Here is a 26534-nt window from a genome sequence, read left to right as displayed (position 1 = left end):
GGTATCAGGAGTGCCATTTGGGTAGGTAAGTAAGCAAGTAGGTGGACAAGTAGTTCGGTGTGGATTGAAAGTTAGGTGGGAGAGAGCATAGAGGGTAGCGAGCAGCGAACGAATCGGAGGGAATGTAGTGTGGTAGGTAGTGGGAGAGTGCCGGTCGGTCGAATTGTGAATACGCGGTGCCGCTCTCGGTTCTCGGCACACTCGGCACTTCAGTTCAGTCGCATCGAGCTACTCGTGGAAAGCGTGTCGCGTAGTGCATGCATGCATGCTTGCGTGCGGTTAAACGTGCGTACATGTGTGTGCTTATTATTGTGGTGTACCCGGAGTGGTCGCGTGTGTATGTGTGCGGGCCGTAACACGTTGTTGCGCGATCTCGACAGTGGATGTCGTGATTACTATAGCCATCGTCTCGTCTGTCCGTCCATCGCGCGATCACACCAAATGCACGTCTCGCGCGTCTCGAGATCTCGCAGTAACACCCGTGATTGTTGCCGTGCCGTTTGATAGCGCGCGGCCGATTCGAAGAACCAAGAGGAAAGGGGAAGCCACCGCGTCTCGTTCCGCGGTTGATGACTCTTCGAACGATCACATCGTACCAAATACGCGACGACGACGACGACGACGACCACGAACGAGGAGAAGGAGAAATTGAATTGTCTCGTTGCTCGTGCTTCGTCTCCTTTCCTCTCTTCTTTTCACGCTCTTAAGCACGATTTACGGAACTTACCACCAGCCCCTGTACGCCACTGTGTTTCCGCTCAGTTTCTCTTTCTTTCGCTTTCTTCCCTCTTTTTCACCGATTTGTTCTGCCGATTTGGCCATTTTGTCAAAATGAAAATAATTCAGAGGCATCGTCGTGCGATTCTGGCACCTGTGTCGATCGTGATATTATTATGCGGTTGCACCGATCTCGTGTCATCTCGATCACGGTATTTCGGTGAAATGTCAAAAAACGATACCGACTTCGCGTCTACCGATTGTGAGCGTGTAAGGCCCTTCTTCGAGAGCAAGAATATCACAGTCGTGATTATGAAGGAACCTGCAACGGAGAATAGTGCGAAAAGTAAGTGATCGGTTTCAATGTTATTTAATCAGTTCCTATAATAACTAGTCTTTCATGATAATTTCCATGCGTTAAAATTTCTCTTTACGATTTGGTAATTTTATCGCGCCAAAATCTTATCGAAGCTGAAATATTGAATCCAATCGAGTCGAATCGAGCTGAGTCGAGTCGTACGAAACATGGACTATATTCATTTTAAATTAGCTAACCTTGTTGCACCGATGAATCACATTAGTTCCTATTGACTAGAAATTTCGGAAATGGGCGAAACATGGAGTGGCAGGTGTTTCGCCATTCGTTGAAGGAAATGAACTGAAAGACTTGATTATAGTCGGTTGACTCTAATTACGAAGTTTTATTTAATAGTTCTCGAGAAGTCATTATATTAAACGGCACTTAACGTTGTTACATCAAATACCACTCGAGTACTTCTTGTAAAAACCTGTTTCAATTGTCGTGAGAGCAATAAATCTTATATCATAAATATTTTTTATCCTAAGTCTTTTACCGACATATGCCTGATAAATAACGTCCGTTCATAAAGAAGATTTTGGCGCGACTATTTACAGCTTTCTTAAAAGTCACGTTGATATTTAGGTTATTTAAGAAACTTCTGTTTTCTTTGTTTAAATAGAAAAAAATTCCATATTATATTTTTTAATATTATAAAATTTACTATAAATGTCAGTTTATTTTTAAATTTAATGAAATATTCGGTTATTGATGACCGATTTAATAAACGCATAACATTTTTCAAAATATAGCGGTTAAAAGTTTCATTAAATGGCATTTTTTCTGTCAGATTATTTCATAACTGTTGTATATTTTTTTTAGAAGTGTCGACTTTTTGATAATTTATGAATTATTTTAAAGATGTTAACGTAAAATATATATTTTCTTTGCTGTGTTAAATTTTTTATTCATCATACTGTTTTGTAATGAACGGTACAAACTAAAATTTATCAACTAGAAGTCTAGAGAATAAAATGGATAATGTGATAATTTCAAGTTATACCCTTTTTATTTTATCTAACTCTTCGTTGTGTGAAAAGTAGCTGAGAGAGAGGGGAAAAGGAATTCTTTTTTGATTCATCAGTATTCATCATTTCTGTTATATTGGTATTTGGAACCAATTTGAAAATGTATAGATATAGTTAGTATACAGTATGAATAACCATCTTAAGTGCATAATAAGTGAGAAGATGACCACTGAATATCGGAATTTATTGATATAATGGATAATAGTATATAAGATAATAATAGATAAGTTTGAATACTTTGTGATTTCTATGAAGTACTTACATATGTACTTGTACTAAATATCTTGTAATACCTATATACATATATATTCAAATATATTTTTAACCTGATGAATATAACCATAACATTTGGGTTATTACGCCAGTTTTTCAAAAGATTTTGTACGACACACATAAGATATTCATGAAAGATTTCTATAAGTGTCCGAATCCTTTCGTGAGCTACCGTATCTTAATTATAAAAGTATATTCAATTCCGACAAACTTGGAAAATTTAGGTGCTAGTAACCTCCGGCCATAATCGACGCAAATCCCGCAATCGCACGTACCATATTCAAGGTAAACCAAACCGATACCGCAGTATGCGGTGAGTGGTTAAGGATCTCGTTTATTCATCTAGATTCTCCCGAATAATCTTGAGCAGACCGGAAGTGGACTGTTAATTGTTAACACGAGGTAAATTGGTGTTGGCTGAGGTACGGACTATATTTGGAGAAAATTGTGTATCGGTGTTACGAGTAGATCGCGAAGTCGTGTACGATATTACCTAGGGGAAGGATCGCGTGCCGATTTCCGATACGTTGTGTTACGTTGTTCGATCAGAGGGCTGAATGAACGAATTACTCTCTCTGGACTATCGTATCCTAACCCACTTTACACGACTGTAGCCACTCGTCGAATCGAGGCCGAAGGGTCGCTGATGTAGCTTCCGGTTTTATGCACTTCCCTGCATCAAGTGCCGTACATCACACCTACCGGAGAAAATGGAGAGAGATAATCGTTCACGCGTAGAGTAGCCGATTCGAGTGCTATGACGCTAATGTTCTTAATTTAAATCGATAAATCGCTTACGAAATCACTTCGCCGCTTTTTCGGTGGTTAATTTAATTACAACGATGCATATGTCGCACGTGGAGATTAAGATATTTGGAAACGGTGTAGTGTTCTTACATCTGGCCTCCTTTATGTACTTATTGGACTGCTATAGCCCATGAAAGTATTATTTAAATGCTCTGATGTGTAAACCTTGTTATACGAGACATTTTGAAATTCCATAAACATTGTAATAAGACACGACTTCGTCACGATCATGCTTATATTGATAAACTAATGAAATTAAAACTGATCTGTGCTTAAAACTAACCTAAACCAGAGTGAAATAAACCTGAACTTGAACTAACCTAAATTGAAAATGCACAATATAAATTACAAAATATTTAATACAAGTGTATATATATATATTTCGTAGAGATTATAAAAGTTTTTAATTATCAAGTCTTGGTATTCACTGATATTATCTTTAACACTTATTATACATTATATTGAAGATAGTTATTTATGTTGTAACTAATTTTTCAAATATACATGTCTACAGTAAATATCTTGTAACCTCTATACATTTTTAGGTTACTTTTAAAACACATGGTCCACGTTTAAATTTAACAGTCAGTGTAAAATCATCAGTTATAATAGTTACATATGAAACATAACAGAATTATTAAACCGTTATTAAAAAACTATTATATAAATTGTAAAAAGTATAAATAGGACTATACTTGAATTTCTTTTTTATATTTTCCCATTCTCTAAACAAGCACAAGCAGTAAAAAAGGAAATTAATGGAAAGGGTTATAATGACATGCTTTGCAGTGAATATAAAAGTAGTTAGTATTCAGAAAATTATACACTTAACCACAGCCAACTTTATGATGAAAATAGAAACGATTAGGTATAGGAATTATTTATTTAACGGTTCAAATCTCGGATACTGATTTTTATTTGACTTTAACGATTTTGTTAAGGATGTACGCAATACGATGTACGCAAATAACATGAGATGAAACTTTGATAATTAGAGTTAATCGAAAGAGTTTCTGCCTTTAAAATTTATCATTATTTTTAAATAATCAAACGATTACATTTCAATATAATTAATTGTACATAAATATGAAATATTTTGAACTTTTCTATATATGTCTATAATTTTTCAACGATTTTTAGTCTGTTAATTGCGTTAATTCGTAGCTCGAAATTTCTGCTGTGATCAAATATGCCTAAATAAATTAATGTGATTCAATTTTATTTGGATCGGTTTTATATATCCAATAACTAGGATAAAATATGTTTTTGATAGAAATGAAGCGATGCATCAGTAAATAAGAGGTTCCCTAAATAAATAATTTAGTCTATCCAAGATATTGATCATAGATAATAACTGACGAGTCAACTCATTTTCGCTTGTTCACAGATTAAAATTGTCCTACATTAATCCTTTCGACCCTGTTGGGGCGCATATGTACGTTCCAGTGAATTTTTGCAATCCTCTGTGGAACAATATGTGCCACATATGTGCCTTATATCATTCTTCATTACTTAATCTGACTGCTATATATTATTATATTTGATTGGTAATCATGAGAACAAGCAACGTAACAATGTGCTGGATAATTTTTATTTTGGTAGAATATGTGGTTGCAGAGCTGCAATGAATGAAATCTTATTTTTTTTTACACACGTAATTGAACAATTCTCTGAAATTTATTATCGCAGTCTTTCAATGTGTAGCATAATGTAACTGTTTTCATTAAAAAAGTTTTTAAACTGTTATCTTTTTATTTATATTATTGAACATAGAAGTGCCTATACTGGGCACACATATCCCATTAGATGTTTTCATTCTTATTCCCGAATATTGTCGACATTGTCATTTCTGTTTAGTCTTATTTTAATCGGGCATATCACTAGCGCGTTGATATAAGTTTCATAAAGAAAGAACGTAAAAAGTAAAAGTAAAAGAATCTCATCAGCATTGTCTTACACTGACATCCGATCCCGGATCGAGTTACGTTATTGTCCGTCGAGCATTGGTGTATTCATGACTCTTAAGGTACTGATCTGTACCCATTTGTAGCTACGAATAATTTAATTTCTTTCTAGCAGTCGATTTTCGCAAGAAAGTATAGTAAAATCCAAGTAGAAAACAATCGGTCGAAAGGGTTAAATATCTTGATATTTTTTTATTTATTTTTAATCCTGAGTTATCAAGTCTCTTTTATGTCATATTTATTATAATTCATGTTATCCTATGTAGTATGAAAAATCCGTGAAACTTTTACTCTGATCGAATTAATGGCACAATCAGGATTCAGCTTCAACGAACGTTTCTTGATTAAAACCATTCGGAGCGTGCAACTAACGCATTTTTCGCCATTTTTGATTGATAACTTTTATTCTATTTTCCGATTTTTCTTTATTTTTGAATCGCAATCAGCGAAATTATTTTTATACAATTTAAAAATCAGAATTGTTTAAGTCAAGAATTAAATACATCATATTAATATTAATATTATTACCACATATCTACGCACGCAGCATATTGAAGCAACGTGACTACCGCATACATATTTTTTTCAACAAATTAAAGCTTGCAAAACATTAAATGCCGATGAATAATAGCGTCACGTTCATTAATTTTGTAGGTTGATCTGTTAATTATTTTGAATTATATCAAATGTACCTATCGATCCGAACTTACAATTTATATCATAATTAATACGAATTATTTTAATGCACATATATCGATTACATGATAAACTATGTGTTACCATTATTATATATTATTATATATTAAATCCTGTTGCGTGTCTTCGACTAATTTATGGCCAATTGCATCCTTTCATGCGGGTCGCAAGGTTATTAATTATTGTTAATTATGTTTATATTACAATATTGATTGATGAAAAAAATTAAATATATTATACTCGAAAAATAAAAGTTTCGTTAGAGGTAAATACTGCAAATGTCAGGCATTTCAATTCTCAAAAATATCAGTCGTTTTTCTCACAGTTAATTACGTTATAGCTTCATTATGTATGAAGACATATTTTTATAAAGTCAAAAAATATATTAAACTTTCGACTCGCACGAAATAAATACAAAACGTCGTTTTATGAAACATAGTAACACATTGATTTACATTACATGTTGTGATTTTCAGTCCGCCAATTAGAGAATTTGAAAACCTAGTACTTAAAAACATATACATACATAGTTGGAATGTTATTTTGCGTTTGACACGTAAGTAAGTAGATGTATCGTAAAAAGAAAAACTGGGAAAAAGCGTATGGCATTTGCCGTGAGAACGAAGCCGTTTCATAGCCTCGCGATGAGCCGCACCACACCCCGACAACGACAACGACAACGACAACGCATCGTAAACCATTCGAGAGACATTCTCACTGTCGGTCCCTTTTATTCCCTTTTTTCCTTCTTTTCTATCTCTATTCGTGGCGCCTCCGCCATTTCGAACGATTCAAGATGGAACTCGTCGCACAGGTACAAGGATTCTTGACCTCACGACATTAACAGGATACAGGATTGATGTATACTGTACATATACCAGCGTGTCCTGTAACCAGTGGTAAAACCTGGGACAGGATTAGCCACTTCTTATTTGATGTAAATGTAATAAATAAAAAGGATAAATAAAGTAACAAATAAATATTTTTCACAATAAAGTTGATTGCAACTAAATTTCAAAATCTTATTTGAGAAGTAAATTATTTCCAGCTAATTCACTTGTCGAATATTTGATCATTTCCCATAATGATAAAAGATCAAGGATAAGAAAAATTGTTCTTTTCGTGTAGAAAAAACGTGTATATATATCTATTGGTACGAAATGCACTCAAACGTCACTCAAACATTTCATTGAATTAAGCAGCGCGAAAAAAGTTAAGAAGTATGAAAAGAAGTGTATTTACATATCTGGACGTATGCGTAGACTTACATGTTAGAATTTTGGAGGAAACTTATCTGGCACGGAAGTTACGTGATCAAGAAAAAAATGATTTGTTATTCGTTATTTTCTGTTATTACTTGAAGTAATCAAATATTTGGTAATTTCACATAAATTTATTTATTCTTTATTTATTATTTTCATCGAAAATAAAATGTGTTCAACACTGCTTGACATAATGATCTTGCTAGTAGGTATTTCATATGCTTGCGTTTATTCTATTGCAGAAATAGAGAATGCACTGAAACAGACCATTCGTACGTAAACTTTCTTATTTTAAAAATTGTCAAAAATATTTTTTTCGTCTTGTTGAATATACCTGCAATTCTGCTTATCGTACTAATGAAATTTTTCTTCGTATGAAATGGACCTTTTTTAATATGAAGTATATCTAATGCAATAAATAAATAAACAGTAAATGTAAAATAAAAACATAGCTTATAGCAAGGTCAAAATATATAAAAAGATCCAAGGATTACATATGTAAAATCTATATGTATTCTCGAAAACAAAGTTCGAAAACGAATTACTCTTATCCTGGTTATACCAGCAATTATGATTATGATACACCTTGCATAGTCAATATCGTGTGAAACTGGTACTTGTAACAGGTTAGCATCGAATCGGTATTAATTGGACATGTTTCTCCTTTTTGTTAAATCGTTTGATTAAGATCCGCTTAAACTAGTTACACCTATGTTATTTTCTTCACTGGACGCAACATTAGGTCTAACATTATGCGTAATAAATTAAAAGATAATTTTCAAATAATTAAAGAGTGTCGATTAAGAGGTGGCGGCTAACATGTATGGCTAGGTTGTGAAACATGTTTTGAAGAATACTTTTACGAGCTGCTAGTAACGTTTTTATAAATATTAAAAATTCTTTAGATTTTTTACGAGGGGAAATATTTGAACAGAATGTTTACGTGGAATGTGTTCGTATCGATGAATAGAAATTTTTATTACGTTTTTTTCGAGTTTGCGGTTTTCATGCTTTTACGGGCGATACGATTTAGTAATGAAAAGAACTGCTCGTTAGGGAAACGGTTACGAACATTTGAGTATTAATAAAAATGAGTAGTAAACGCAGGTATTAAAAGTTTTACTTTCAGGTGTGTTAATCTTCTTGTTGTTGGTTTCTCTTTCATATGCATTTATCAGTGCGCACAACAGGATTTATGGCAAATGACGTTTTAGACTACTGAAATTCAGTATTATGTTTGTTAGTACCTAGAAGAAAAAATGTTTAGAAGCACAACAATATTCACGATATTGCGGTTTATTTTAATCTTCAGCCGAACAAAACCGTTTGATAATTAACGTTGATTCGATGACAAGACAACTGACAAGATAACTGCGTTAAAACACATTGAAATTAATTGTAGGAATTATTCAACCCAATCTCGGATAGTGTTTATTTTATTTTCACGTGTTTTCGTATGCAAGGGCTGTTCTTTGTAAACAATGAACAAGATATATGTATGTGTATATGTGATATATATATATGTATGATGAGACTTGGATAATTCGTGTTAATTGAAAGATTATTTGCTTCAAAAATCCCTTGTTTTAGATAACTTATACTTCAATTATATTATATATATATAATATATATATATATACTTCAATTTTGTAATAAGATCGAGTATTTTTCTTTACACACCGTTTACGCTATTATGTATGCATAGATAGTCCTCAACGCTTTTCTCATAAATGGTAGAATCCGTGAAAAAGATAGAGAAGAGGAGCTAGCTTGTTTTTTAAATTTACCATGATTTTTGCAAAATGACGAGAATAAGGATAACGTTGACAACTTCGAAAGGCCCAAAACAAACATATAAACTATCTTGCACTCAGAACGTTTACTTTTAACGATATCTTCGTCTATCCTCTGCTATCTGAACATTATGGCTAAACCGCAGATATTTATGCAAATTCATATATCCATGAACGCGAATGAAGCAACGGAATTTAAGCAGAGGTTGGTTTCCTTGTTTAATATTATAATGAATATTATTCTTTCCGTATTTTGTATATTTTTACATATTATGTAGATTCTGTAGAGTTTTGCATCTTTAAATTTACCAAAAATGCAGAAGAATCCGCGGTCTAGTTATGGCTTGATCGTATTGCGAGAAATGTCCTGTATACGATATAATGCGTCGTGTGGTATCGGTCGTGTAATTGTAACAATGAAATAAAGCAAGCATGTTATCGGAATTGTTGCGAAAACTGTAGGAAAGTCGATCGATAAATCGATATTCTTGCGGGAAAATATAATTTGTCGTGTTGTTCGTCCGTTTATCCCTAGCCGGGTTATTTTTGGGTAAGCAAACACTGAGCCCTCCTGTCCGTCCGAAGAATCGGAACGTCTTCGTTTTCTCTTCGATACCGTCTTAGAGCATTCCATAAAACCGGCGTGGAATCGTAAAGTTCCCTGTCATGAGAGACACTGTCCCGGTGTCCTTCCCTTTTTTCTTTCTCTTTTTCATTCCTGCTTCGGTCCTTTTGTATTCGCTACTAGGAATACCTTGACCGATCTAGGTAGCGCCACACAGAATAGACAGGTATGCAGAAAAAATCTTCTCCTGTTTTCCGTTACGATTTTTCATGATTCATCGTCCGCCTTCTATTGTTTGACTCTTTTGACGGGTTATACCTTCCGAACACACGCACACCAATTTATCGTTTTCAGTTTGCGCGCGAATGATTCGTCAGCAGGGATGAATAATGGGGCTGGCTGCATCGTTTTCAATGCTTTTCGTGTTTCTTTCAAATATTTGAATCTATTTCTCATCGTTACGGTGTATGTCCATAGGATGTAATTTAATCTGTGAGTAATGTTTTTAAATCTGATCGTGAGAGATACAGCGACTTTCGAAATTGTTGCAACGTCCTTTCAAACTGAATAACTTTCTTAATATTGGACCAAATCACTTGGACTTTTTCGCCAAGTTAGAAGGATTAGTTCGCTAGATGACGTATAAAAAGAAGTTTGAATAAATTGAAATTAGTCGGGATGAAAAAAGTAAAGATGGCATTTCTCAATTTATTTATCTTGGACTGTAACGAAAATTTAAACAACACGTTTTGAACATTTATATTAGATATGTACGCGTTGAAAATTTTGTTGAAATCGGTTGATGCGGAAACAAGCGACAGGTGTTGAAAGATGTAGATTTTGGTCAGGAAATCGTGAAAACTGTGATTCTCGTCATTTTTAATCGTTTACAGCTCATGGCAACGTTAATCAATTTCAATAAAATGTTTAGCATATATATAACCGATATATATGTTCAAAATGTGTTGTTTAAGTTTTTGTTACAAGCCCGGGTAAAAAGATTGAAAAATACGACCTTTACCTTTTTTCTTGGCGATTCCAATTTCTTTCTATGCCATCTAGTAAATTAATTCTCCTAATTTCTCAGAAAAACGCAAGTCGTTTTGATCAATCTTAAAAAAGTTGTTCAATTTCAAAGGATGTTGCAACAGTTTTGGAAGTTATTGTCAAGTATGCGGTATTTGTTTATCTTTTACGAGATTTAATTTAATTACAAAATTACGAATAATTCGAACTGCAGTGGCTTTATGCTTTATAATCGTCGCAATTACCTGTAGTAGAATATTCTGACGCAATTAAATTGGTTTTGCGAAGACGATGTGCAATAATAAAATAAATTTGTAACTATCAAATCTTATATGTACAATTATTTTGTTACTTGAAAAATTCCTCATTTTTAGATTCCTTGTTTTATGAATTAGGAATTAGACCGAAAAGGAACTTTTATGTTGATGGAAAGATTTCGGATGTTAATACAAGTAGCAATATTTAAAAAGTAGGTATATGTAGGAGTATGTACATATAATGAATAGTAAAATACAGAGGATGATCAATTTTACTCTATGAATGCTTCAAATTTAATCTGAAATTATCTTCTGAATGTTCGTTATTCGAAAAATGTTTCAAATGAGACTTGTTCTGTTTCAAGGAGAATGTAATTTAATATAATTACCTGGTTTGTAGGAAGATGCAGAAAGGGCATATGAATGTTAAATTTATTTTTTTTAATATTTTTTAGTTATTTTATTTTTAACGCAATTAAAAAATATAACGATGCAATTAGTTAATCTACGGTATTGCTTTACAAAAAGGGAATTTATTTATATAGAGAAACCATTAGTTTTGAAGATGTTTTAATTCTAATGTTGCAAATTTTATTGTATGAAAGGAAGACGCAAAGCAATATTCTTATGTTTCATTCGTTTCAAGTTTTTAATCCAGCTGTGAAAGATTTTTCTTAATATGTAATTAAGAGTGTTTAGGTAGATGTATAAAATTCTATACCACCATTTATGATATTTATGACGAAATTAAAAATTAAATTATGTGTAGTATTCCATCTAAAAATGAAAACAAGATTTAAACATTTTTTATTATTTATCCTTATAATTCAAGATTCGTTATATATTTGTTTGGACGTTGTTACAAATGTATCATAATTGTTCTATATAGATGTTCTACTTAATCAAAAATAATTTACGCAGTTGATAAGGTATTATCTTATACAATGTTGCTAACAAAATCATTTATAAGAGTATTAAAAAAGTATTTATTAATATCCAGAGCCGTCATTTTCAAACAATTGTAGTTTTCGAGTTCGATAAGATTTTATAAATAAATACTTCGCTATTGTTCTTTTATAATGGAATTTTAGATCGATATCTATTAAACGAAGATGGTTCACGTTAAAGATAATTACTCGAAGTATAATGGGATCTGCATTCTTTCATTAATTTGAATTTTTTTAATGTCATGCTAATTACATGCTAAAATTGCATACTGGATGTAATGTACCCTTTTAGCATGAATTTTTATCAATTGTATAATTAAAGCTATAATGAACACACGTTTTTTTTTCATTATTTCCTCTTTCATGTAACTGTATAATATACATATATTTACTTATAGTGAGATAGTAAATTGAAGAGTAACGCTGATATTGTATGAAATGTCTAGCTCGAAAATTGTATTTTGCTAGTTATGATTTCTTAGATATATTTTAAATTATTTAATATTCTATGAAATCATATTGCGCGTAGTGTAAAAGTCCCAAATAAATAACTATAATATAACAAATATAATAAATAAATAAATTAACATTAAATTTCACAAATAACCATATATATGAAATATAAAAAGTAAAAAATTGCATAATAGTAGAAGCAAGATATGCGATTCAACGTACTGTACAAGATTGGTGCTTTTTATATTCGGCCGAGTTTTTATTATTATTTATGTGGACAATAAGTATCTAGAGATTAACGAAGACGCTGAAATGATTTTAAGCTACGCAGTGTTTCAAGGTTGGACTAATATCGCTGGCAAAAGTAATTTGTAGCGTACATTTAAGTCTTTTAAATTTCCCAAATGGTGTGCTCGGTCGCCTTCTGGTATTTTGGCGGTTGTTGCACTGTGACCGTTTAAGTGGTCCTAAATGAAATTAAATTGAGGGAATCGTCTGATGCTCATCCTTGTGAGTGTTGTAACAAAATGTGTATGCATGTTATATTGCTACGTTACGTCGCAGAATTTTGATTCGTTAAGTGTCCTTAAAAGCGACTAGAAAAAATATTTACACATATGCTTACTTTCCAATGAAGCGTTTTCTTATAAGGTTCTACATTTCACTTTTCTCACACGAAGATACTACTAAATGATACGAAATTTAATAATGTATTATTGGACCTAATTGTTTAGTACGTAAATTGATGAAATTTTTAGTATTTTTAATTATCTTTCAATTTTATCAAAGATGTTAATTTTAGGACGTTATGAAAAATTTTCTTGTACGATATACTTTATATCGGGAACACGATAAGAGACAATTAGCGTTTTGGTTTGTTGGTTGGAAGCATTTTGTGTTTAATACGTTTCACTTTCGTTATTTCCTTCAAATGGTTTTAATATAGCCGAAAATATAGAAATAATGTTTAGAGAAGTTTTTACAGAATATTAAACTAAATTTAAAATTTAAATTTTGCATCGTTGTATTTCTGTTATAATTTATTGCTTTTTATGGAATCAGTTTCTAATTATAAGACTGTTTATAAAGTTAGTAAAGTGTAATTTATTTTATATACATAATAAATTAAATTCGCTGTCATTCTCGAATTTACTAACAGTTGAACAATAACTCATTTTTTTAACTCTGTGAGTGTACAGCAATTATGAAAGCTAATTTGGTTTTATAGTTCCTGTTACGCGATATTTTGTCCAATTAGGTACACATAAAATGATTATTATACATTTCTTCGAATTTTTTAACTTCAAAATTCTTTCCTATTTTGTGTGTATGTGATCATAAGTTTTCTAAATCAAATATGTTATCTAACTATTTTCAGAATTATTTATATTTAGCTCCTAACTATAAAACTAGGTTTTAGCCGAATTTTAAATCATTCATTTAGACTGGTAAAGTGTAATATTTATTTTTATAATATTGCAACTTTGCTTTAAGATTATAAAATATTCTTATACATGATACAAAAGGAAAGAGATAATTTCTTTTTTTAATTATCAACGTATTTAATTTTGCCTTAATAGCCTATATTGAACGTTATTTCTTGTTAAAAGATAGCAATAAATCATCACTTTATCAAATCATAATTATGATAGTACTATTCTCTTTAAAAAGAAACATTGATGATTGATGTACTTACTATCAGTTATAAGATTACCTTCGACCAATTATAAAATGTTATATTCTAAGATACGACAGTAGAAGATAGATATTCGTGTTTCTATTTGCGATATATTTTCAAATCGTGGTACAGACACACTGTACGTCTTTCTCGATTAATATTCTTAGAATCTTTCGTTTTGTTCCAAAGTCACCAAGCATCCGAAACGCGTCTGGAATTCCTACTTTTCATACTTGCATTACTTCTAATTTGTGTAAGTTTAAAAAAATATCCCGTTCATTGTTCGTTTCGATGTTTAATAAGAATGTAATAATTTATTTATAAACAATATTAGAGCTAAAACCTAAAACCAATTGATCACAAACAAGTGATAATCTCAATAAGTACAAGGACATTCGAGTATTAACTTAAACATTGATTTGATATTTCAAACGATGAATAAAGGATGCATTTTTCTGTTGTAAACAATACAAAATTCCGAAAGTATTTCAAACGCCAAACAATCTTTATAAACGTATTGTTTTAAATTTAAAATTATAGAAAATTGACACACACTCCTAAAGCTATTTTATTTTATGCAGCTTTAAACGTTTCTCTTGATATTTCGCTTCGTTTTAAGGCACACCACGTGATCGTGTAAAAACTTTCACGCAATGACCATGAGGGATGGAATTATATGCATGGACGTTGGCGCACGTTGGGTAAAATGGGGCGCACGTATGTAGGTTTGCAGTAAGGACGAACAATTGGTGGCGGGTAGGATGATGTGAAAAGTAGAATGAGGCCAGAAGGACCTATTCGAACGAGCCAGGATCTCTTGAGGATCCCGTTAGCCTCGTTCTATTTGTCCGTTCACGACCCTTGCGACGTAGATGCAAGTCTATCGTATTTTATCGAGCAATCGTCGTGGTGCTGTAATTGCACGAGGAGACGCCACGGGATGCAAGACGTCCACTTCGCGTTTTCGTGTCACGGTAAATTGGGCTGTAGAAAGAACCGTCGAACGATTATTGAAATCGTTTTTCACCTTTGCTCGATCGATTAACGTTGAAACGTTCAACGACCAATCCTGTCTACTACGTGCTCCATAAAGCAGCGAACTCTATTTACCTCGATGACGCGTCGTTTGTTAAGCTTTAATGGTGCTTCGATCTCTTTTAAATTGGCGTATAAGCTGGTGTAGGTACTATTTGCCACGAGGTAAATTGCTATTTGCTACACACTTTTCTTTTGAAATGTATTATCATTACCGTGACTTCCTGAATAATTCCCCAGTGAGAATTACTATGTGTTTCGAAGACGACCGTATACCGAACTTAAACATTTGTTCCCTATACTTATTTCGTTCTTACAACAGCTTTCGTCATCGACACTTTGACTAATACGTATACATTGTACTTGTTTATAATGTTGTAATTTGCACGCAAAAATAGAATATTATATTGTAGAGGAAGCATATATTTTGAAGGAACAATTCATAATTTCTAATTTTTTAATGTTTCAATATTGCTTATAATTTTTGTTCTGTGTTATTTTAGATATTACCATAAATATTATCAAATATTAAATCATATTTTATTTTTACAATTTCCATATTAGAAATAGAATATATTTCCATATGTGAAGTAAATAAAAATTCTCAAAATATTACTTAGATTTAACTAAATGGAATATATTTTATAATTTTTACTATTGTAAAATTTGTAAACATATTTACTAGGTATTTATATATTTAAAAGTGCAATTCTGATTTTTTTATTTCATCGTTAATAATAGCAGATAGTCATGGCCAATCTAAGTTTTCTTAAATTTATTAATATGAATTGTTAACAGTTGGAAACAGGATATTTTTTCTAAATATTAGATTATTTAATTTGTAGTACAAGATACAAATTTTTTAACATTAGATAGTAACACATTTTGGTATGATTAATGAAAGTAGATAAAAACTTTGGTTTGCTAATGAAGTGAAAAAAAGCAATACGAAGATAATCTTGATCATTATAAGAAAAGATAAGGCGCGACGAAAACATTCTTAATTTGTTCTTTCATTTGTAAACAAGCGTCTGTTTCTTCTTTCATACTCATTTGATTGTAATTTATAATATACCTGCACACACATTATTTTACAAGCTTGTAGTTTTTTATTTTTTTAATACATGCGTAATTTATGCACTGCTTTTAAAAAGATGTTTAAAAAGATGCATTTTTTTTAAGTTAGAAAAGTTCGAAATTAAAATCATTTTTGCAAATCATTATAAAATTTTTAAATTAGACGATAAAAATTGCTTTTTATTTTTCTAAATTTTCCAAATTAATGTTTGTAAAATTTTACAAACAGTGACTTATCCTACATATCGTTTTTTTGAGAAAGTTATTGTCAATAAATGTATCCGTGCAATATTCTACAAAACAATACTTTCAAGAAATTAATGTAAATTAACATTCTTGATATAATATTTTCAGAAGAGGCTTTCCATTATGTAAAGGAATAGAATATATACATATATATTACTTATTGGACTTGGTTTACAATTTTTTCTTAATTACCATATGCAAACTTCATGTATCTCTGTCGCACATTCTCAGCCCCGACATACACACTTTTCCACCCTTCTTACTCTATGACAATCACATAATTAATGCTATACATTTGTTACCTTCAGAAAGGTAGAATAAGAATAGTTTAAAAAATTGTTGAAATTTTTGATAATAGAAATTAAATATAACTTTAATAGGAGCTACAATGTACTATAAAACCATAACGCGTAAATAACATTAAATTGAATCATATTTTGGTATTTTTTATTACAAGAAAAAATAATTAATGATTATTTTCAGCAAAGAAATAACGCTTAATCTTGCTATTTCAATTACCATGTAAGTTAGTCGTTGCATAAGTAAGAACATAATAATACTACTAGAATATTTGCTATTAATAAAATAATTTAGAAAATTTTGTAATTATATAACTTACCTATATGTATATGTATCTTGGACGAAGTATTCAAGAACTTTGGGTATAAACTTAAACATCAAATTTTATTTCAGCAACTTGTGATGGCATGTGCTGCAACCGGGAGACTGAGGAACAGTTAAGACATCAAGCCAGGGCAGATTTTCATGACTTGATCCATCACCACAGCAGAAGTTTGCAAGGTCTTCTGGCAATAACGGCGGATGCACTAAGGGGTAAGTCCAACATATTCTACTATAAGTGGAGTAATTAAAACCTTTCAACAAGCGAGTAAAAAATGGAAATATTCTTTCGTTATATTTTTTGTAAAAAATATCTTCTAATGGAATATGTTTCAAGACGAAAGGACGTAAACCAGCTACAATATATTACTATTTAAGGATCTAATTTGTTATAGATACTCTTGAGTCTAATATCTAAAGTAGTCTAAGATAAAAAAACGAGACATCGTTATAAACATTGGAAACGTATTTTGTCAATACCAATATTGTATTTATTTTAGAATTAACAATTATAATTTTTAATTGGTTTTGTTTCATAACGTAGTTAATTATGTACCAGAGTATGCCTTTATCTTTTAATCTGATAGTCAAAATATCTCAAGAGGAAGTTTGAGATACTGTTACAAATCATTAACACCATTATCAATTTTTCTTTATTTTTATTATTTTCTTATCGATGCATTAAATTCGCTATTGACAATGTTAGGTGCTTTACCCGAACAAGTAATTGTTATATGTGCGAATAATATTTAATTTAATTATTACACCTGATAGCGATATATTTCTCATCTCCAAAATTTGTTTTTTTTTTCGAATTATGCACGAACCTGGTTCCCTCATTGTCTTGTAGCGATATACAATTTCTATTGCAATAATGGCATAAGATAACAAGTAGGTTTCTCGTGAGGTGAAATTAACAGACAGCAGTGAGCGATTGCCATAACCACGAGGTTGATCTATCTGTCTTCTCTTTGTTGATTGGGTGGGAAGGAGAGAAACAGCATAGTAACGACAGTTCGTTCGAATGGGGCATTTTGTAGCCTTGCTGAAAGTTCCAGAAATGGGATTGAGCGAAACAGTTTCTTAAATTGGCAAAGCCAAACCGAGGTAACTATTTTTACGTGCCAACTGGAACGTGCGCACATTCTCTTTCTTCTTCTCTTCCTTGCTCGCTCCTATCTCGCACTTTCTCTGTCTATCTTCCTTTATCCCCTTCACCGCTTCTATCATCTTATCTTTCTCCATTGCTTCTTCTTGTTTTCCATCTAGATCTAGCATTTCTCCACGACTTTGGATAAGTACCGCAGTTGGTGATTTACTAAATTCATCCTCGTCGGAATATTCTTCTTTCAAGTTGTTTGCTAGGAATTCTTCTTCTTCCCTTTGTTATCACCATATTTGTGATCGGACGTACTGTGAATCTTATTCCTGTGTAAATTAATCAATTTCATTGCTACCGTAAATGTGTCTATTTAGTAGCAGATACATAATATTAGATATCGTGTTACATATTCATGTTGGAAGAAAAACGAAGACGGAGAAAATTCATCTTAAAGATAAAAATTTGGGACTTATTTTATTATTATTATTAAAGGACTGAAGGAAAAGCTATGCGAAATTTTTAAATTCAAACTTAATATTTACAGAATGATATCTTAAAATAAAGAGCATATTGTTGCCACAGTTAAAAATTATAGAGCTCTCTATGGACGAAACTGTGTAAAAGTAATTTACCTGTGTTTAAATAAATTATCTGATACTTCACTTTATAATATGTAGATAATTGTCCATCGTCGATTCATAATATCTTAATTAAAAGTTCGCGTCGTAAAATTCGAAAAATTTTTATCACAGAGTAAAGCGGAAGAATTTTAATCCTTTGTGCTCGAAACGACAATTTTCTTGGCACAGTTCTTTTTGTGTCATGTGAATAGGGCAAGGACATTTATACTTTATGTTTGATACGGACAAAGAAGCGAAACTTGAATAAAAGTATGTTTTATCTTCGAAATGTTATGAAATATATCTTATGTTTGATGTTTTACATTATCTTTACACGTATGCTTATCCTTGCATATTGTTGTACCTATCCGTACATATTTATCCATAGTCAGCATATGAGTTTCATAAATTTGTCCACTTTACTTTGTATTCAAAAATATTTTCTTTCTTTTAGAAAATATTCTAACACGATCAATTCGTGTAAACTTTATAGGCGTCGCATTTAAAAAGAAATACATACTCAAATATATATATGAAATATACAAAATGATATGATGACAACGATCTAGACCATGTGGCGATTACTTTGATATCTTTCAATAAAAAATTCATGGGATGTTTCACTCCAGAAAAAATGCACCGATTGTTCAATTAGAGTTTGGAGTGCGAATAAAAAAAAAGGTAATCGTTCGACTATTTCAAAAGATATTTAAGACATAAAATATAAATGTATATCGATATATTTATTTCTTAGTGACAGTAAAATAAATTTGTTTCTCACGAATCTAATTTTTAATTATTAAGGATTGGTGGAACGAGATACTAAAATGTCTTTCAACTGTAAAGGCTCATGATCCATCGAGTTTTAGTAAATCCCGAATATTTTCTTCCTCTTAAATTGTGCATTTGTTAAAGTATGCCTACCAGCAGCATCGTTGGAAAATTTCTGGAAAAGCAAAAACCGTAACCGCTTGAAAAAGTCTTGGCGGGAAACGAACGAGCGCGACTAAATATGAATCGAGCTCTCGATAGCAATACTCTATAGATGTACCGCCGATGCCGGTAGCGGTTGTGGCTGTGGTGGTGGTGGTTTTCCTAGCTTTTCTTTCAGTTTCTCTTCCTGGCGCGTGCCCTTCAGCTTCCCCTCGTCTATTCTGTCTTCTTTCTAGACACGTTCAGCTCGCGTTGCAGCTTTCGAAATTTTTTTACTTTCGTCTCTTTCTACGCGTTCCACACCCTCGTTCGGTCCCTTTTCGTTACTCTTTTCCATTTTCACCCCTCTATTCCTCTGCCGGTGACTTTTTTCCTTCGCTGCTCGATTCGCTTCGCGATATGACGTAAAAATGGTACGGGTCTCCGGCTGAATTTCACGGAATGGTCTCTGTAAACGCGTGGTCGAGGTAAATTTAAATTCGTAAGCAGGAACTGGGAAATAGCGTAGCTAAAACTACGCGATCGTTGGAATAAGAAACGCGAGCAATGCCGAACTCTCGAAACTTGGCTATTGTCTTCCGCGAAGTTCCCCGATTCGATACCGATGCGGGGAGAAAGCTGAGAATTCTCGTCAGAAGTATAAGAAACCCTGTATGTGATCGCATATTGAATACATGCTAAACAATATCGTTTCGTAAAGTTTTTATAAAAATGTCTCGCGTCATGCGTTTCAATTTTTTAAATTTGCGCGCTTATCAAGTTTGTTAGATGTAACATATACGCGCGTAATGATTTGTATAAGTGTGTCGGTGATTATGAAAGTGACCTAAATCGAAGATCTTAAAAAATAAATTTATCATTCATTTTGAGTTACGTTTATTAACGTTGTAACAATCTGAAAATATCTTTGCAAAGCAGTAACAATTGATGATACCGTTGCATTGAGTCGGTTGTTACGTCGTTAACAGAATTCAGAATTCGCGAAACTTTAAATATCTCGAAACGAAAAATATATGACTCAGGTGGCTTTCATTGTCACTGGCACAAATATGATTTATCGAAGCTTTTGTGATTCTATGTTTCATAATATATTCGTTTTAGCTTATTCATTTTTCGATGAAACTGCCTATCGAAATTATTAATTTGGCAATTTTTGAGTAAAGGACCGGTAGATCACTTTAAAATTGCTTAATTCATGAATTTTACATGCAACCTTGTATTATTTGAACAACAGTTTCAGTGAAAAATGATTTATTTATACAAAATTTTCTGTTCCTTAGGAAATAAATATTACATCAAAATTTGACATATCGGAAACATTGTTACGTTAGAATTGATCATTATGATATTCCAGCCTGTTACCTTTAACTTGATAATCCGAGACTTTTCTGTCCAAACGTTGAAAGCTTAATTATCCAAACGATAATTGAGAATCATTTATTAAGTTTCGATCTAAATATATTATTTATCTTTTAGTTTTGATATCTTTCAAGATATTTCGAAATTAAATTGCTAGTTTAAATCGTTTACGAATGCCACGAGTAAGAAAATAAATATTAGTAGCTTGGAAAATAATAGTAACCAAAAGCGGAGAAAATAGAGAAAGGTGGAAGGAAAAAGAATAGGAAGCGAAGTATGAGAAATAAACTGAAAATAGTCGGTTTCTAATCCTGGCGAAGTTCTTGCGTAGGTTCTCTCTCTTGACGTTCCATCGTAAGAATAGAAAAGCTTTGCGGAGCGAAGACGATCTATTTAGTAACTTCGTTCGCCATTGTCTCTTTGACTTCGGATTCCTTTATTGTTCTGTAATGCTTTTGTTACAGTTCGTTGGGCTTAAGAGGATTTAGCCATTGCAAGTATCTATGGCTAGTGTAAGCGTAAAGACGTGCGTTTTTACGTTTTCAAGAGTAAAACGCATTAACAAGATATATTATCTACCTTTTTTATACGAAATGATAAGTTATAAAATTGCAGTTCTTTCATATCGTTAGTGTTCAGAACGATTATTGACGAGAAATATAATATTGATTTAGATTTTATTTATATGTATGAATCTTAGTTTTGTGTAAAAAGACACTGCAAGGGTGGTAGTCATTTCTTTGTGAAACAAACCTAGAACACGGTTAATTTAAAAACTTTCAAAATTCTTTCTCTAATTATAAATATGCACGTTTTACTCTACTATCAATGCAATTTACGATATAGCGCATTATAACACGTTATATAATGTCATACATCGATATCTTCGTATCATTTCGTATATTTGAAAAATATTATTTACTTCATATTAATATATTTTACCTAATATTATTTACTATTATATTAATTTATATAATATCACTGTGTTACATAAACAGGCAATAAAATATTTATAATAAGATCAAAGGCAAAAGTTAGAGTAAAGAGTTTCATTTAAATTATATCTTGTATATTGGCAATAATTTAAGAACGTCTATATGTATATGGTATACGTATACCCACGTAAAGAAAAGATTAACATTCCATAGAAAAGGAAAGAAAAGAAATAAAACAGAGAAAACATAAAAATGCAATATCGCGAGCCAAAAGATTTTCGAAATTAGACACGTTGTAACGCGAGATGGGCAACGATCTCGAGAAGATTTTGAACAGCCGTATTCGTTTCCGATCCCACGACGATCGATAAACGAACGTTATCCTGCGGTTGCAACGGCAGCGACCTGTCGATTGCACCTGGTCCAGAGAGTGGAGCGTAGTCGCACATACACCAGTTTGGCGCCGCAACACAGCATATCTGGTCCTGTTTGATGTCCAGGACCGGGTTCCACGGTCCGGATCAGGAGGGTTAACAGCTGAGGCGGGAGGGGAAAGAGGGAAAGGCAGAGCTCGCTTTCTCGCATCCGTATAAGGTTGTGCGTGCATTGCAACTTGCTATGCTGTTCGGTGCTCTCTCCTCCTCCTCCTCCTCCTCCTCCTCTCTCTTTCTCTCTTCCTCCCTTTATGGAAAGTACAGCTTGCACGAAACCTCCGGGCCACGAATTTGAGACTGGCCAGCCCATTCGGCCACGCAATGTGCTAGTAGTAATTATCGCGAGAAGGTTGTTTCACCCTGCGGCCATATTTCTCCGTTGCAAAGCGGATGCATCGTGGATGCATCACGGACGCGTTGATGCCTCGCTAGGTGTTATTCAATTAACAAAACTCTAGAGAAGCGGCTAGACTTTAGCCGTATTCAATTCTAATGTTCATGCGGGTATGGGTGTCTTTTGTCGAGCTGTACCGTAACTCTGTTTGCCGTAATGAGATTAGCTACGCGTCGACAATACGCCGAGAAATTTATTTCTTTGCAAGGTGCGAGTTTCGTATCGGGACACGCTCTCTAACAATGTCTTCATTTGTCCTCGTTTGTCGCCGATAACTGCCTCTGAGCTACCTACCGGATCGGAGTTACCTTTTTAGTGAGGATTAACGCTGTTGATATGAAAGTTGAGAACGTTGTGTACCTTCTTTACCTCGATTGCTATGAAACTCACGGTTGCCTCAACATGATCTTGACCTGTTAAGACTTGAGAATGTTAGTGTTTTAAGAGAGTTGCCGAGGACGAAGAGTTCGCTACTATTTAGGTATATCATACCATTGCGATGAACGAATTTATGGAAATAAATCGTTTGTTGTTTCGAAATTGAACGTTAATCGTGCATCTTGGTAACAAAATTGAGAAATTTACAGAAAGTGGAATCGATCGTTAACGGGCTTTTAAAAGACTCGATTGATTCTTGCCTTCGCTTTACTGTTCGATGCAGCGATCTCAGCTCGGAACACGGTCCATGACATCGATTCAAAACGAGTCGATCCATTTCTGTAACTAATATTTCTACCGCAAACAATACGATTACACGGGCAATTAGCTGGCAAGTCGCGGTCGAACCGCAAAACGATCCGGACTTGGAGCAAATCGAGCGAACCCCACGTTCCAGGTATGTATTCCTTTAAAAGGCAGAATGTCGATGGTATCAGTGGGGTTAAAAGTGTTGCCTTCTACATTCCGTTTTCGCACGTGGGGTTGTTAAAACATCAACAAGTACGACCGCTGCGATTCTAAGTGCACTCGCAGTTCTACCCAGCAGGAGAGCGTTGCTATTATTGTTGCTGGTGCATTCATGAGCCTCGACACGCGTGAGACACGTTTCGCGCGGACAATGCCGAACAATGGAGTCTTGCCCGGCTATATGGAAAATTATCTCGAGATCGAATTACATTAATGTTTCCATTCCGGACTATTTACGGCTTGTACACGTCAGTTGCATTCGATCCCCTCGCATTTTCAACGAAATTTTAACGAGTATTTGGGATCAAGACTATCGAGCAGCGGAGATCGGCTCGTTTGGTTTTGGGCATATTTAATGGATGCCGTGGCAGTTAATTTGTATCGCGTTTGTCTGCTGTGCGCGTAATACGAAGTACATTGTGATGCAAAACGTATGTATTGTTAAATTGAACATCAGACTGTCTACCGTTGATACAAGATGATCTTGATTTTCTGTTAAAATCGGTTTCTTGTTAAACCCATTGTATCCACAGACGAGATATCTACATTAGAAGGTAACTCACACGACAAAGCAGTACAAGGATTCTAAATATTGTAGTCTTGTTATTGGGTAATAATTCCTCTTCTTTTATTCAGTATTTGAAAATTTTATTTATTTATTTATTCTTTTAAACCAGATAGCCCTGTCTCTCCGCTCTCTGTGTTACTTCTTTCTTATGCAACCCTGATATCGACGGTCTAAAGTCTGAAACATATTCATAATTTTCTTCAGCAATGCTCTGTAAGAAATTAATGTTACAACTAAATAGTAATAATTAATTCCATTTCCATTTCACTTGTACAAATATCTACAATAGTCGTATAGATAAAGCGTGTTTATCTCACTCTGCTCGCTAATAATCTTGCAAGGTGCACGTGACCTTAAACTTTTAATTAAGAAAAAAAAAAAGAAAAGATGGTAAGACTACGTGAATTTTTTCGATAGTCTTTCGAATGTCTAAGTTGGACGATCATAGTTTTTATACTTATGATGAGAGGCAAGCGAAGTTTCCTTCGTTGGAATCGTAGGATTAACTTTGGTGACTAATAGATAGAAAATGCCAGATATCTTTCGAACTGCCTCTGGCAGTAAAATTCGAAAGACAAGATATCTCAAGTTTGTCTGGGATATGTTAATGAAAAGACACGCCTGATATCCCGTCGAAAGTGTCGCACGAAAGACAGGTTGCGTCACGAAATATCTTATCCGTGGATGGGAAAGGGTTAAATGCACGATTAAAAGTTGCCAGCGAACGTGACAACGTCCTCGGAGCAAGCATTATGCACTCGTGTTTTACGTGTGTCTGCAAAGGGTATCGTTGATAGAGTTACGAGCTTAAGTGCCGCGGAGCTTGTAATATTTTTAATTGTACGATTCAATTATGTCGGGTCGAATTTCCGTGGATAATTGCAGTGCGAAAAGTTACGATAGACCGCTCGAGACGATAGCGAATCCCTAAATTTTACCTTTGACTTTGCTAAAAGAAGATTGCGGCTAGTGACGTGATTTGAAATAATTTAAATTTCTTCGAATTTATACGCATACGCTATAGTTTTATATTTTTAGGTACGCTAGTTTTACAATTAGATTTCGTAAATTTGTATATATTTTTATCAATGTAATTGAAGAAATAGAACTTAAGGGGAGATTTGTTTCGCCCATTAAATATTTTATCGAGTAGGATATTTCGAATATTTTGTACGTCTTTGCATATTATAAGCATTCTGTGCTTTTTTGTACCTCTGACTTTATTCATAAATGCACGAATATCCGCGATCTATCAACAATTGATCAGCTAATTTAATAAATTTGTGTGAAAAGTATATGAATATATTCAGTCGAATTTTTAAATTAATATCAATTAATGTGAATTTAAATGCTATTCAGAATATTTGATAGATTTGTGGTAGTAGTGCGTAATGGGATATGTTTAACGTTTAAAAGCATGTATCTAGGGATTAAAAAAAGAAAACGTTAATAAGAAATGAGAAATATAAATGTACAAATAATGTAAAACTGATTTACTTCACTTTTCATGTGGTACCTATGTCTAAATTAATCAGCAATCTTCTTCTTAACTATCCGACAAATCACAACTCGGACTCGTATTTAGCATGTAGTGGCTAAAATATCGAATCACATTCGAAATGATTGAATTCGTACAGTATTAGAAAATCTCGAAGGAACATGGAACGAAGTATCAAACAGAAATCGCTACTTAGCGATAGCATTCTCAATTAAGAATCTTCGTTCTTGGATCGTGTTCTTCCGAGCACGTTTTCGGCTCCGCGTGTGGCGAGCTGCTGGAGGGAGAAAAAGATTTTTGCACGTGTTGGGCGGGCCAGGTCATCGGCCTGCATCGCAGTAATTTATTTTAAACTCATGACAGAACGTCGGACAAAATTTCTCTCGGCGTTGCGCAACGCCGTCAGTTTCGGTTGTCTCTGTCGTGTGTTTATCGTTCTCTCGTGACCAATTAGTAAAATCGGCGCCTGGATAAGAATATTTCATTTCAATTGCTTCGCGCGTTCAGTTTCCTTACGTTCACTGCAAATATCTCGCGTTACTAATTATAAATGCGTATTAGGGAACTACGATCGTATTAACAGGTTTTTAAAACTTTTGCACTCTAATATCGCATTGACGTTCAATTAATATCCATACTCGATTTATATTACATATATGTATGTATGTAAAATACGATTAATAAGGATCAGAAAGTGTAAAATCCTCTTGTAGACTGTGTTTAACTCTTTGAGTGTTCACTAAAATAACCAAACATCTAGGAGCATCGGGATGTACTTAATTTCAAGATAGCATTCAGTTTTCTCAGATAAATAATCTAAATTTATAAATATAGTCTGTTAATTCGTGATTATTCGTCGTTAATTTGTTTAAAATATATACTGTGGATCGTGAAAATATTTTAACACTTGTAAAAAAAATTTTGCAAGTCATACGACATGATATGACTAATATAATCATACTTGCCAGTTACTTATTACATT

At 33.1% G+C, this 26534-nt stretch overlaps 1 protein-coding gene across 1 annotated transcript in view; it reads left to right on the top strand.

Annotated features, from left to right (window-relative positions):
• The first annotated feature begins 149 nt into the window (after positions 1-149).
• Positions 150-26534, top strand: part of dally (division abnormally delayed protein) — a 248011-nt gene continuing 221626 nt past the window's right edge. The window contains exons 1-2 of the mRNA XM_033349048.2: positions 150-1063; positions 16876-17016. Of these exons, the coding sequence (XP_033204939.2) occupies positions 832-1063; positions 16876-17016 (373 nt within the window). The 5' untranslated portion in view covers positions 150-831. The remainder of the gene's footprint in view (positions 1064-16875; positions 17017-26534) is intronic.

Source organism: Bombus vancouverensis, chromosome 3 (genome assembly GCF_051014615.1).
Source record: "Bombus vancouverensis nearcticus chromosome 3, iyBomVanc1_principal, whole genome shotgun sequence".
NCBI classification, from domain to species: Eukaryota; Metazoa; Arthropoda; class Insecta; order Hymenoptera; family Apidae; genus Bombus; species Bombus vancouverensis.
The sequence above is the reverse complement of the archived record's forward strand: the minus strand, read 5'-3'. Positions and strand labels throughout refer to the sequence as shown.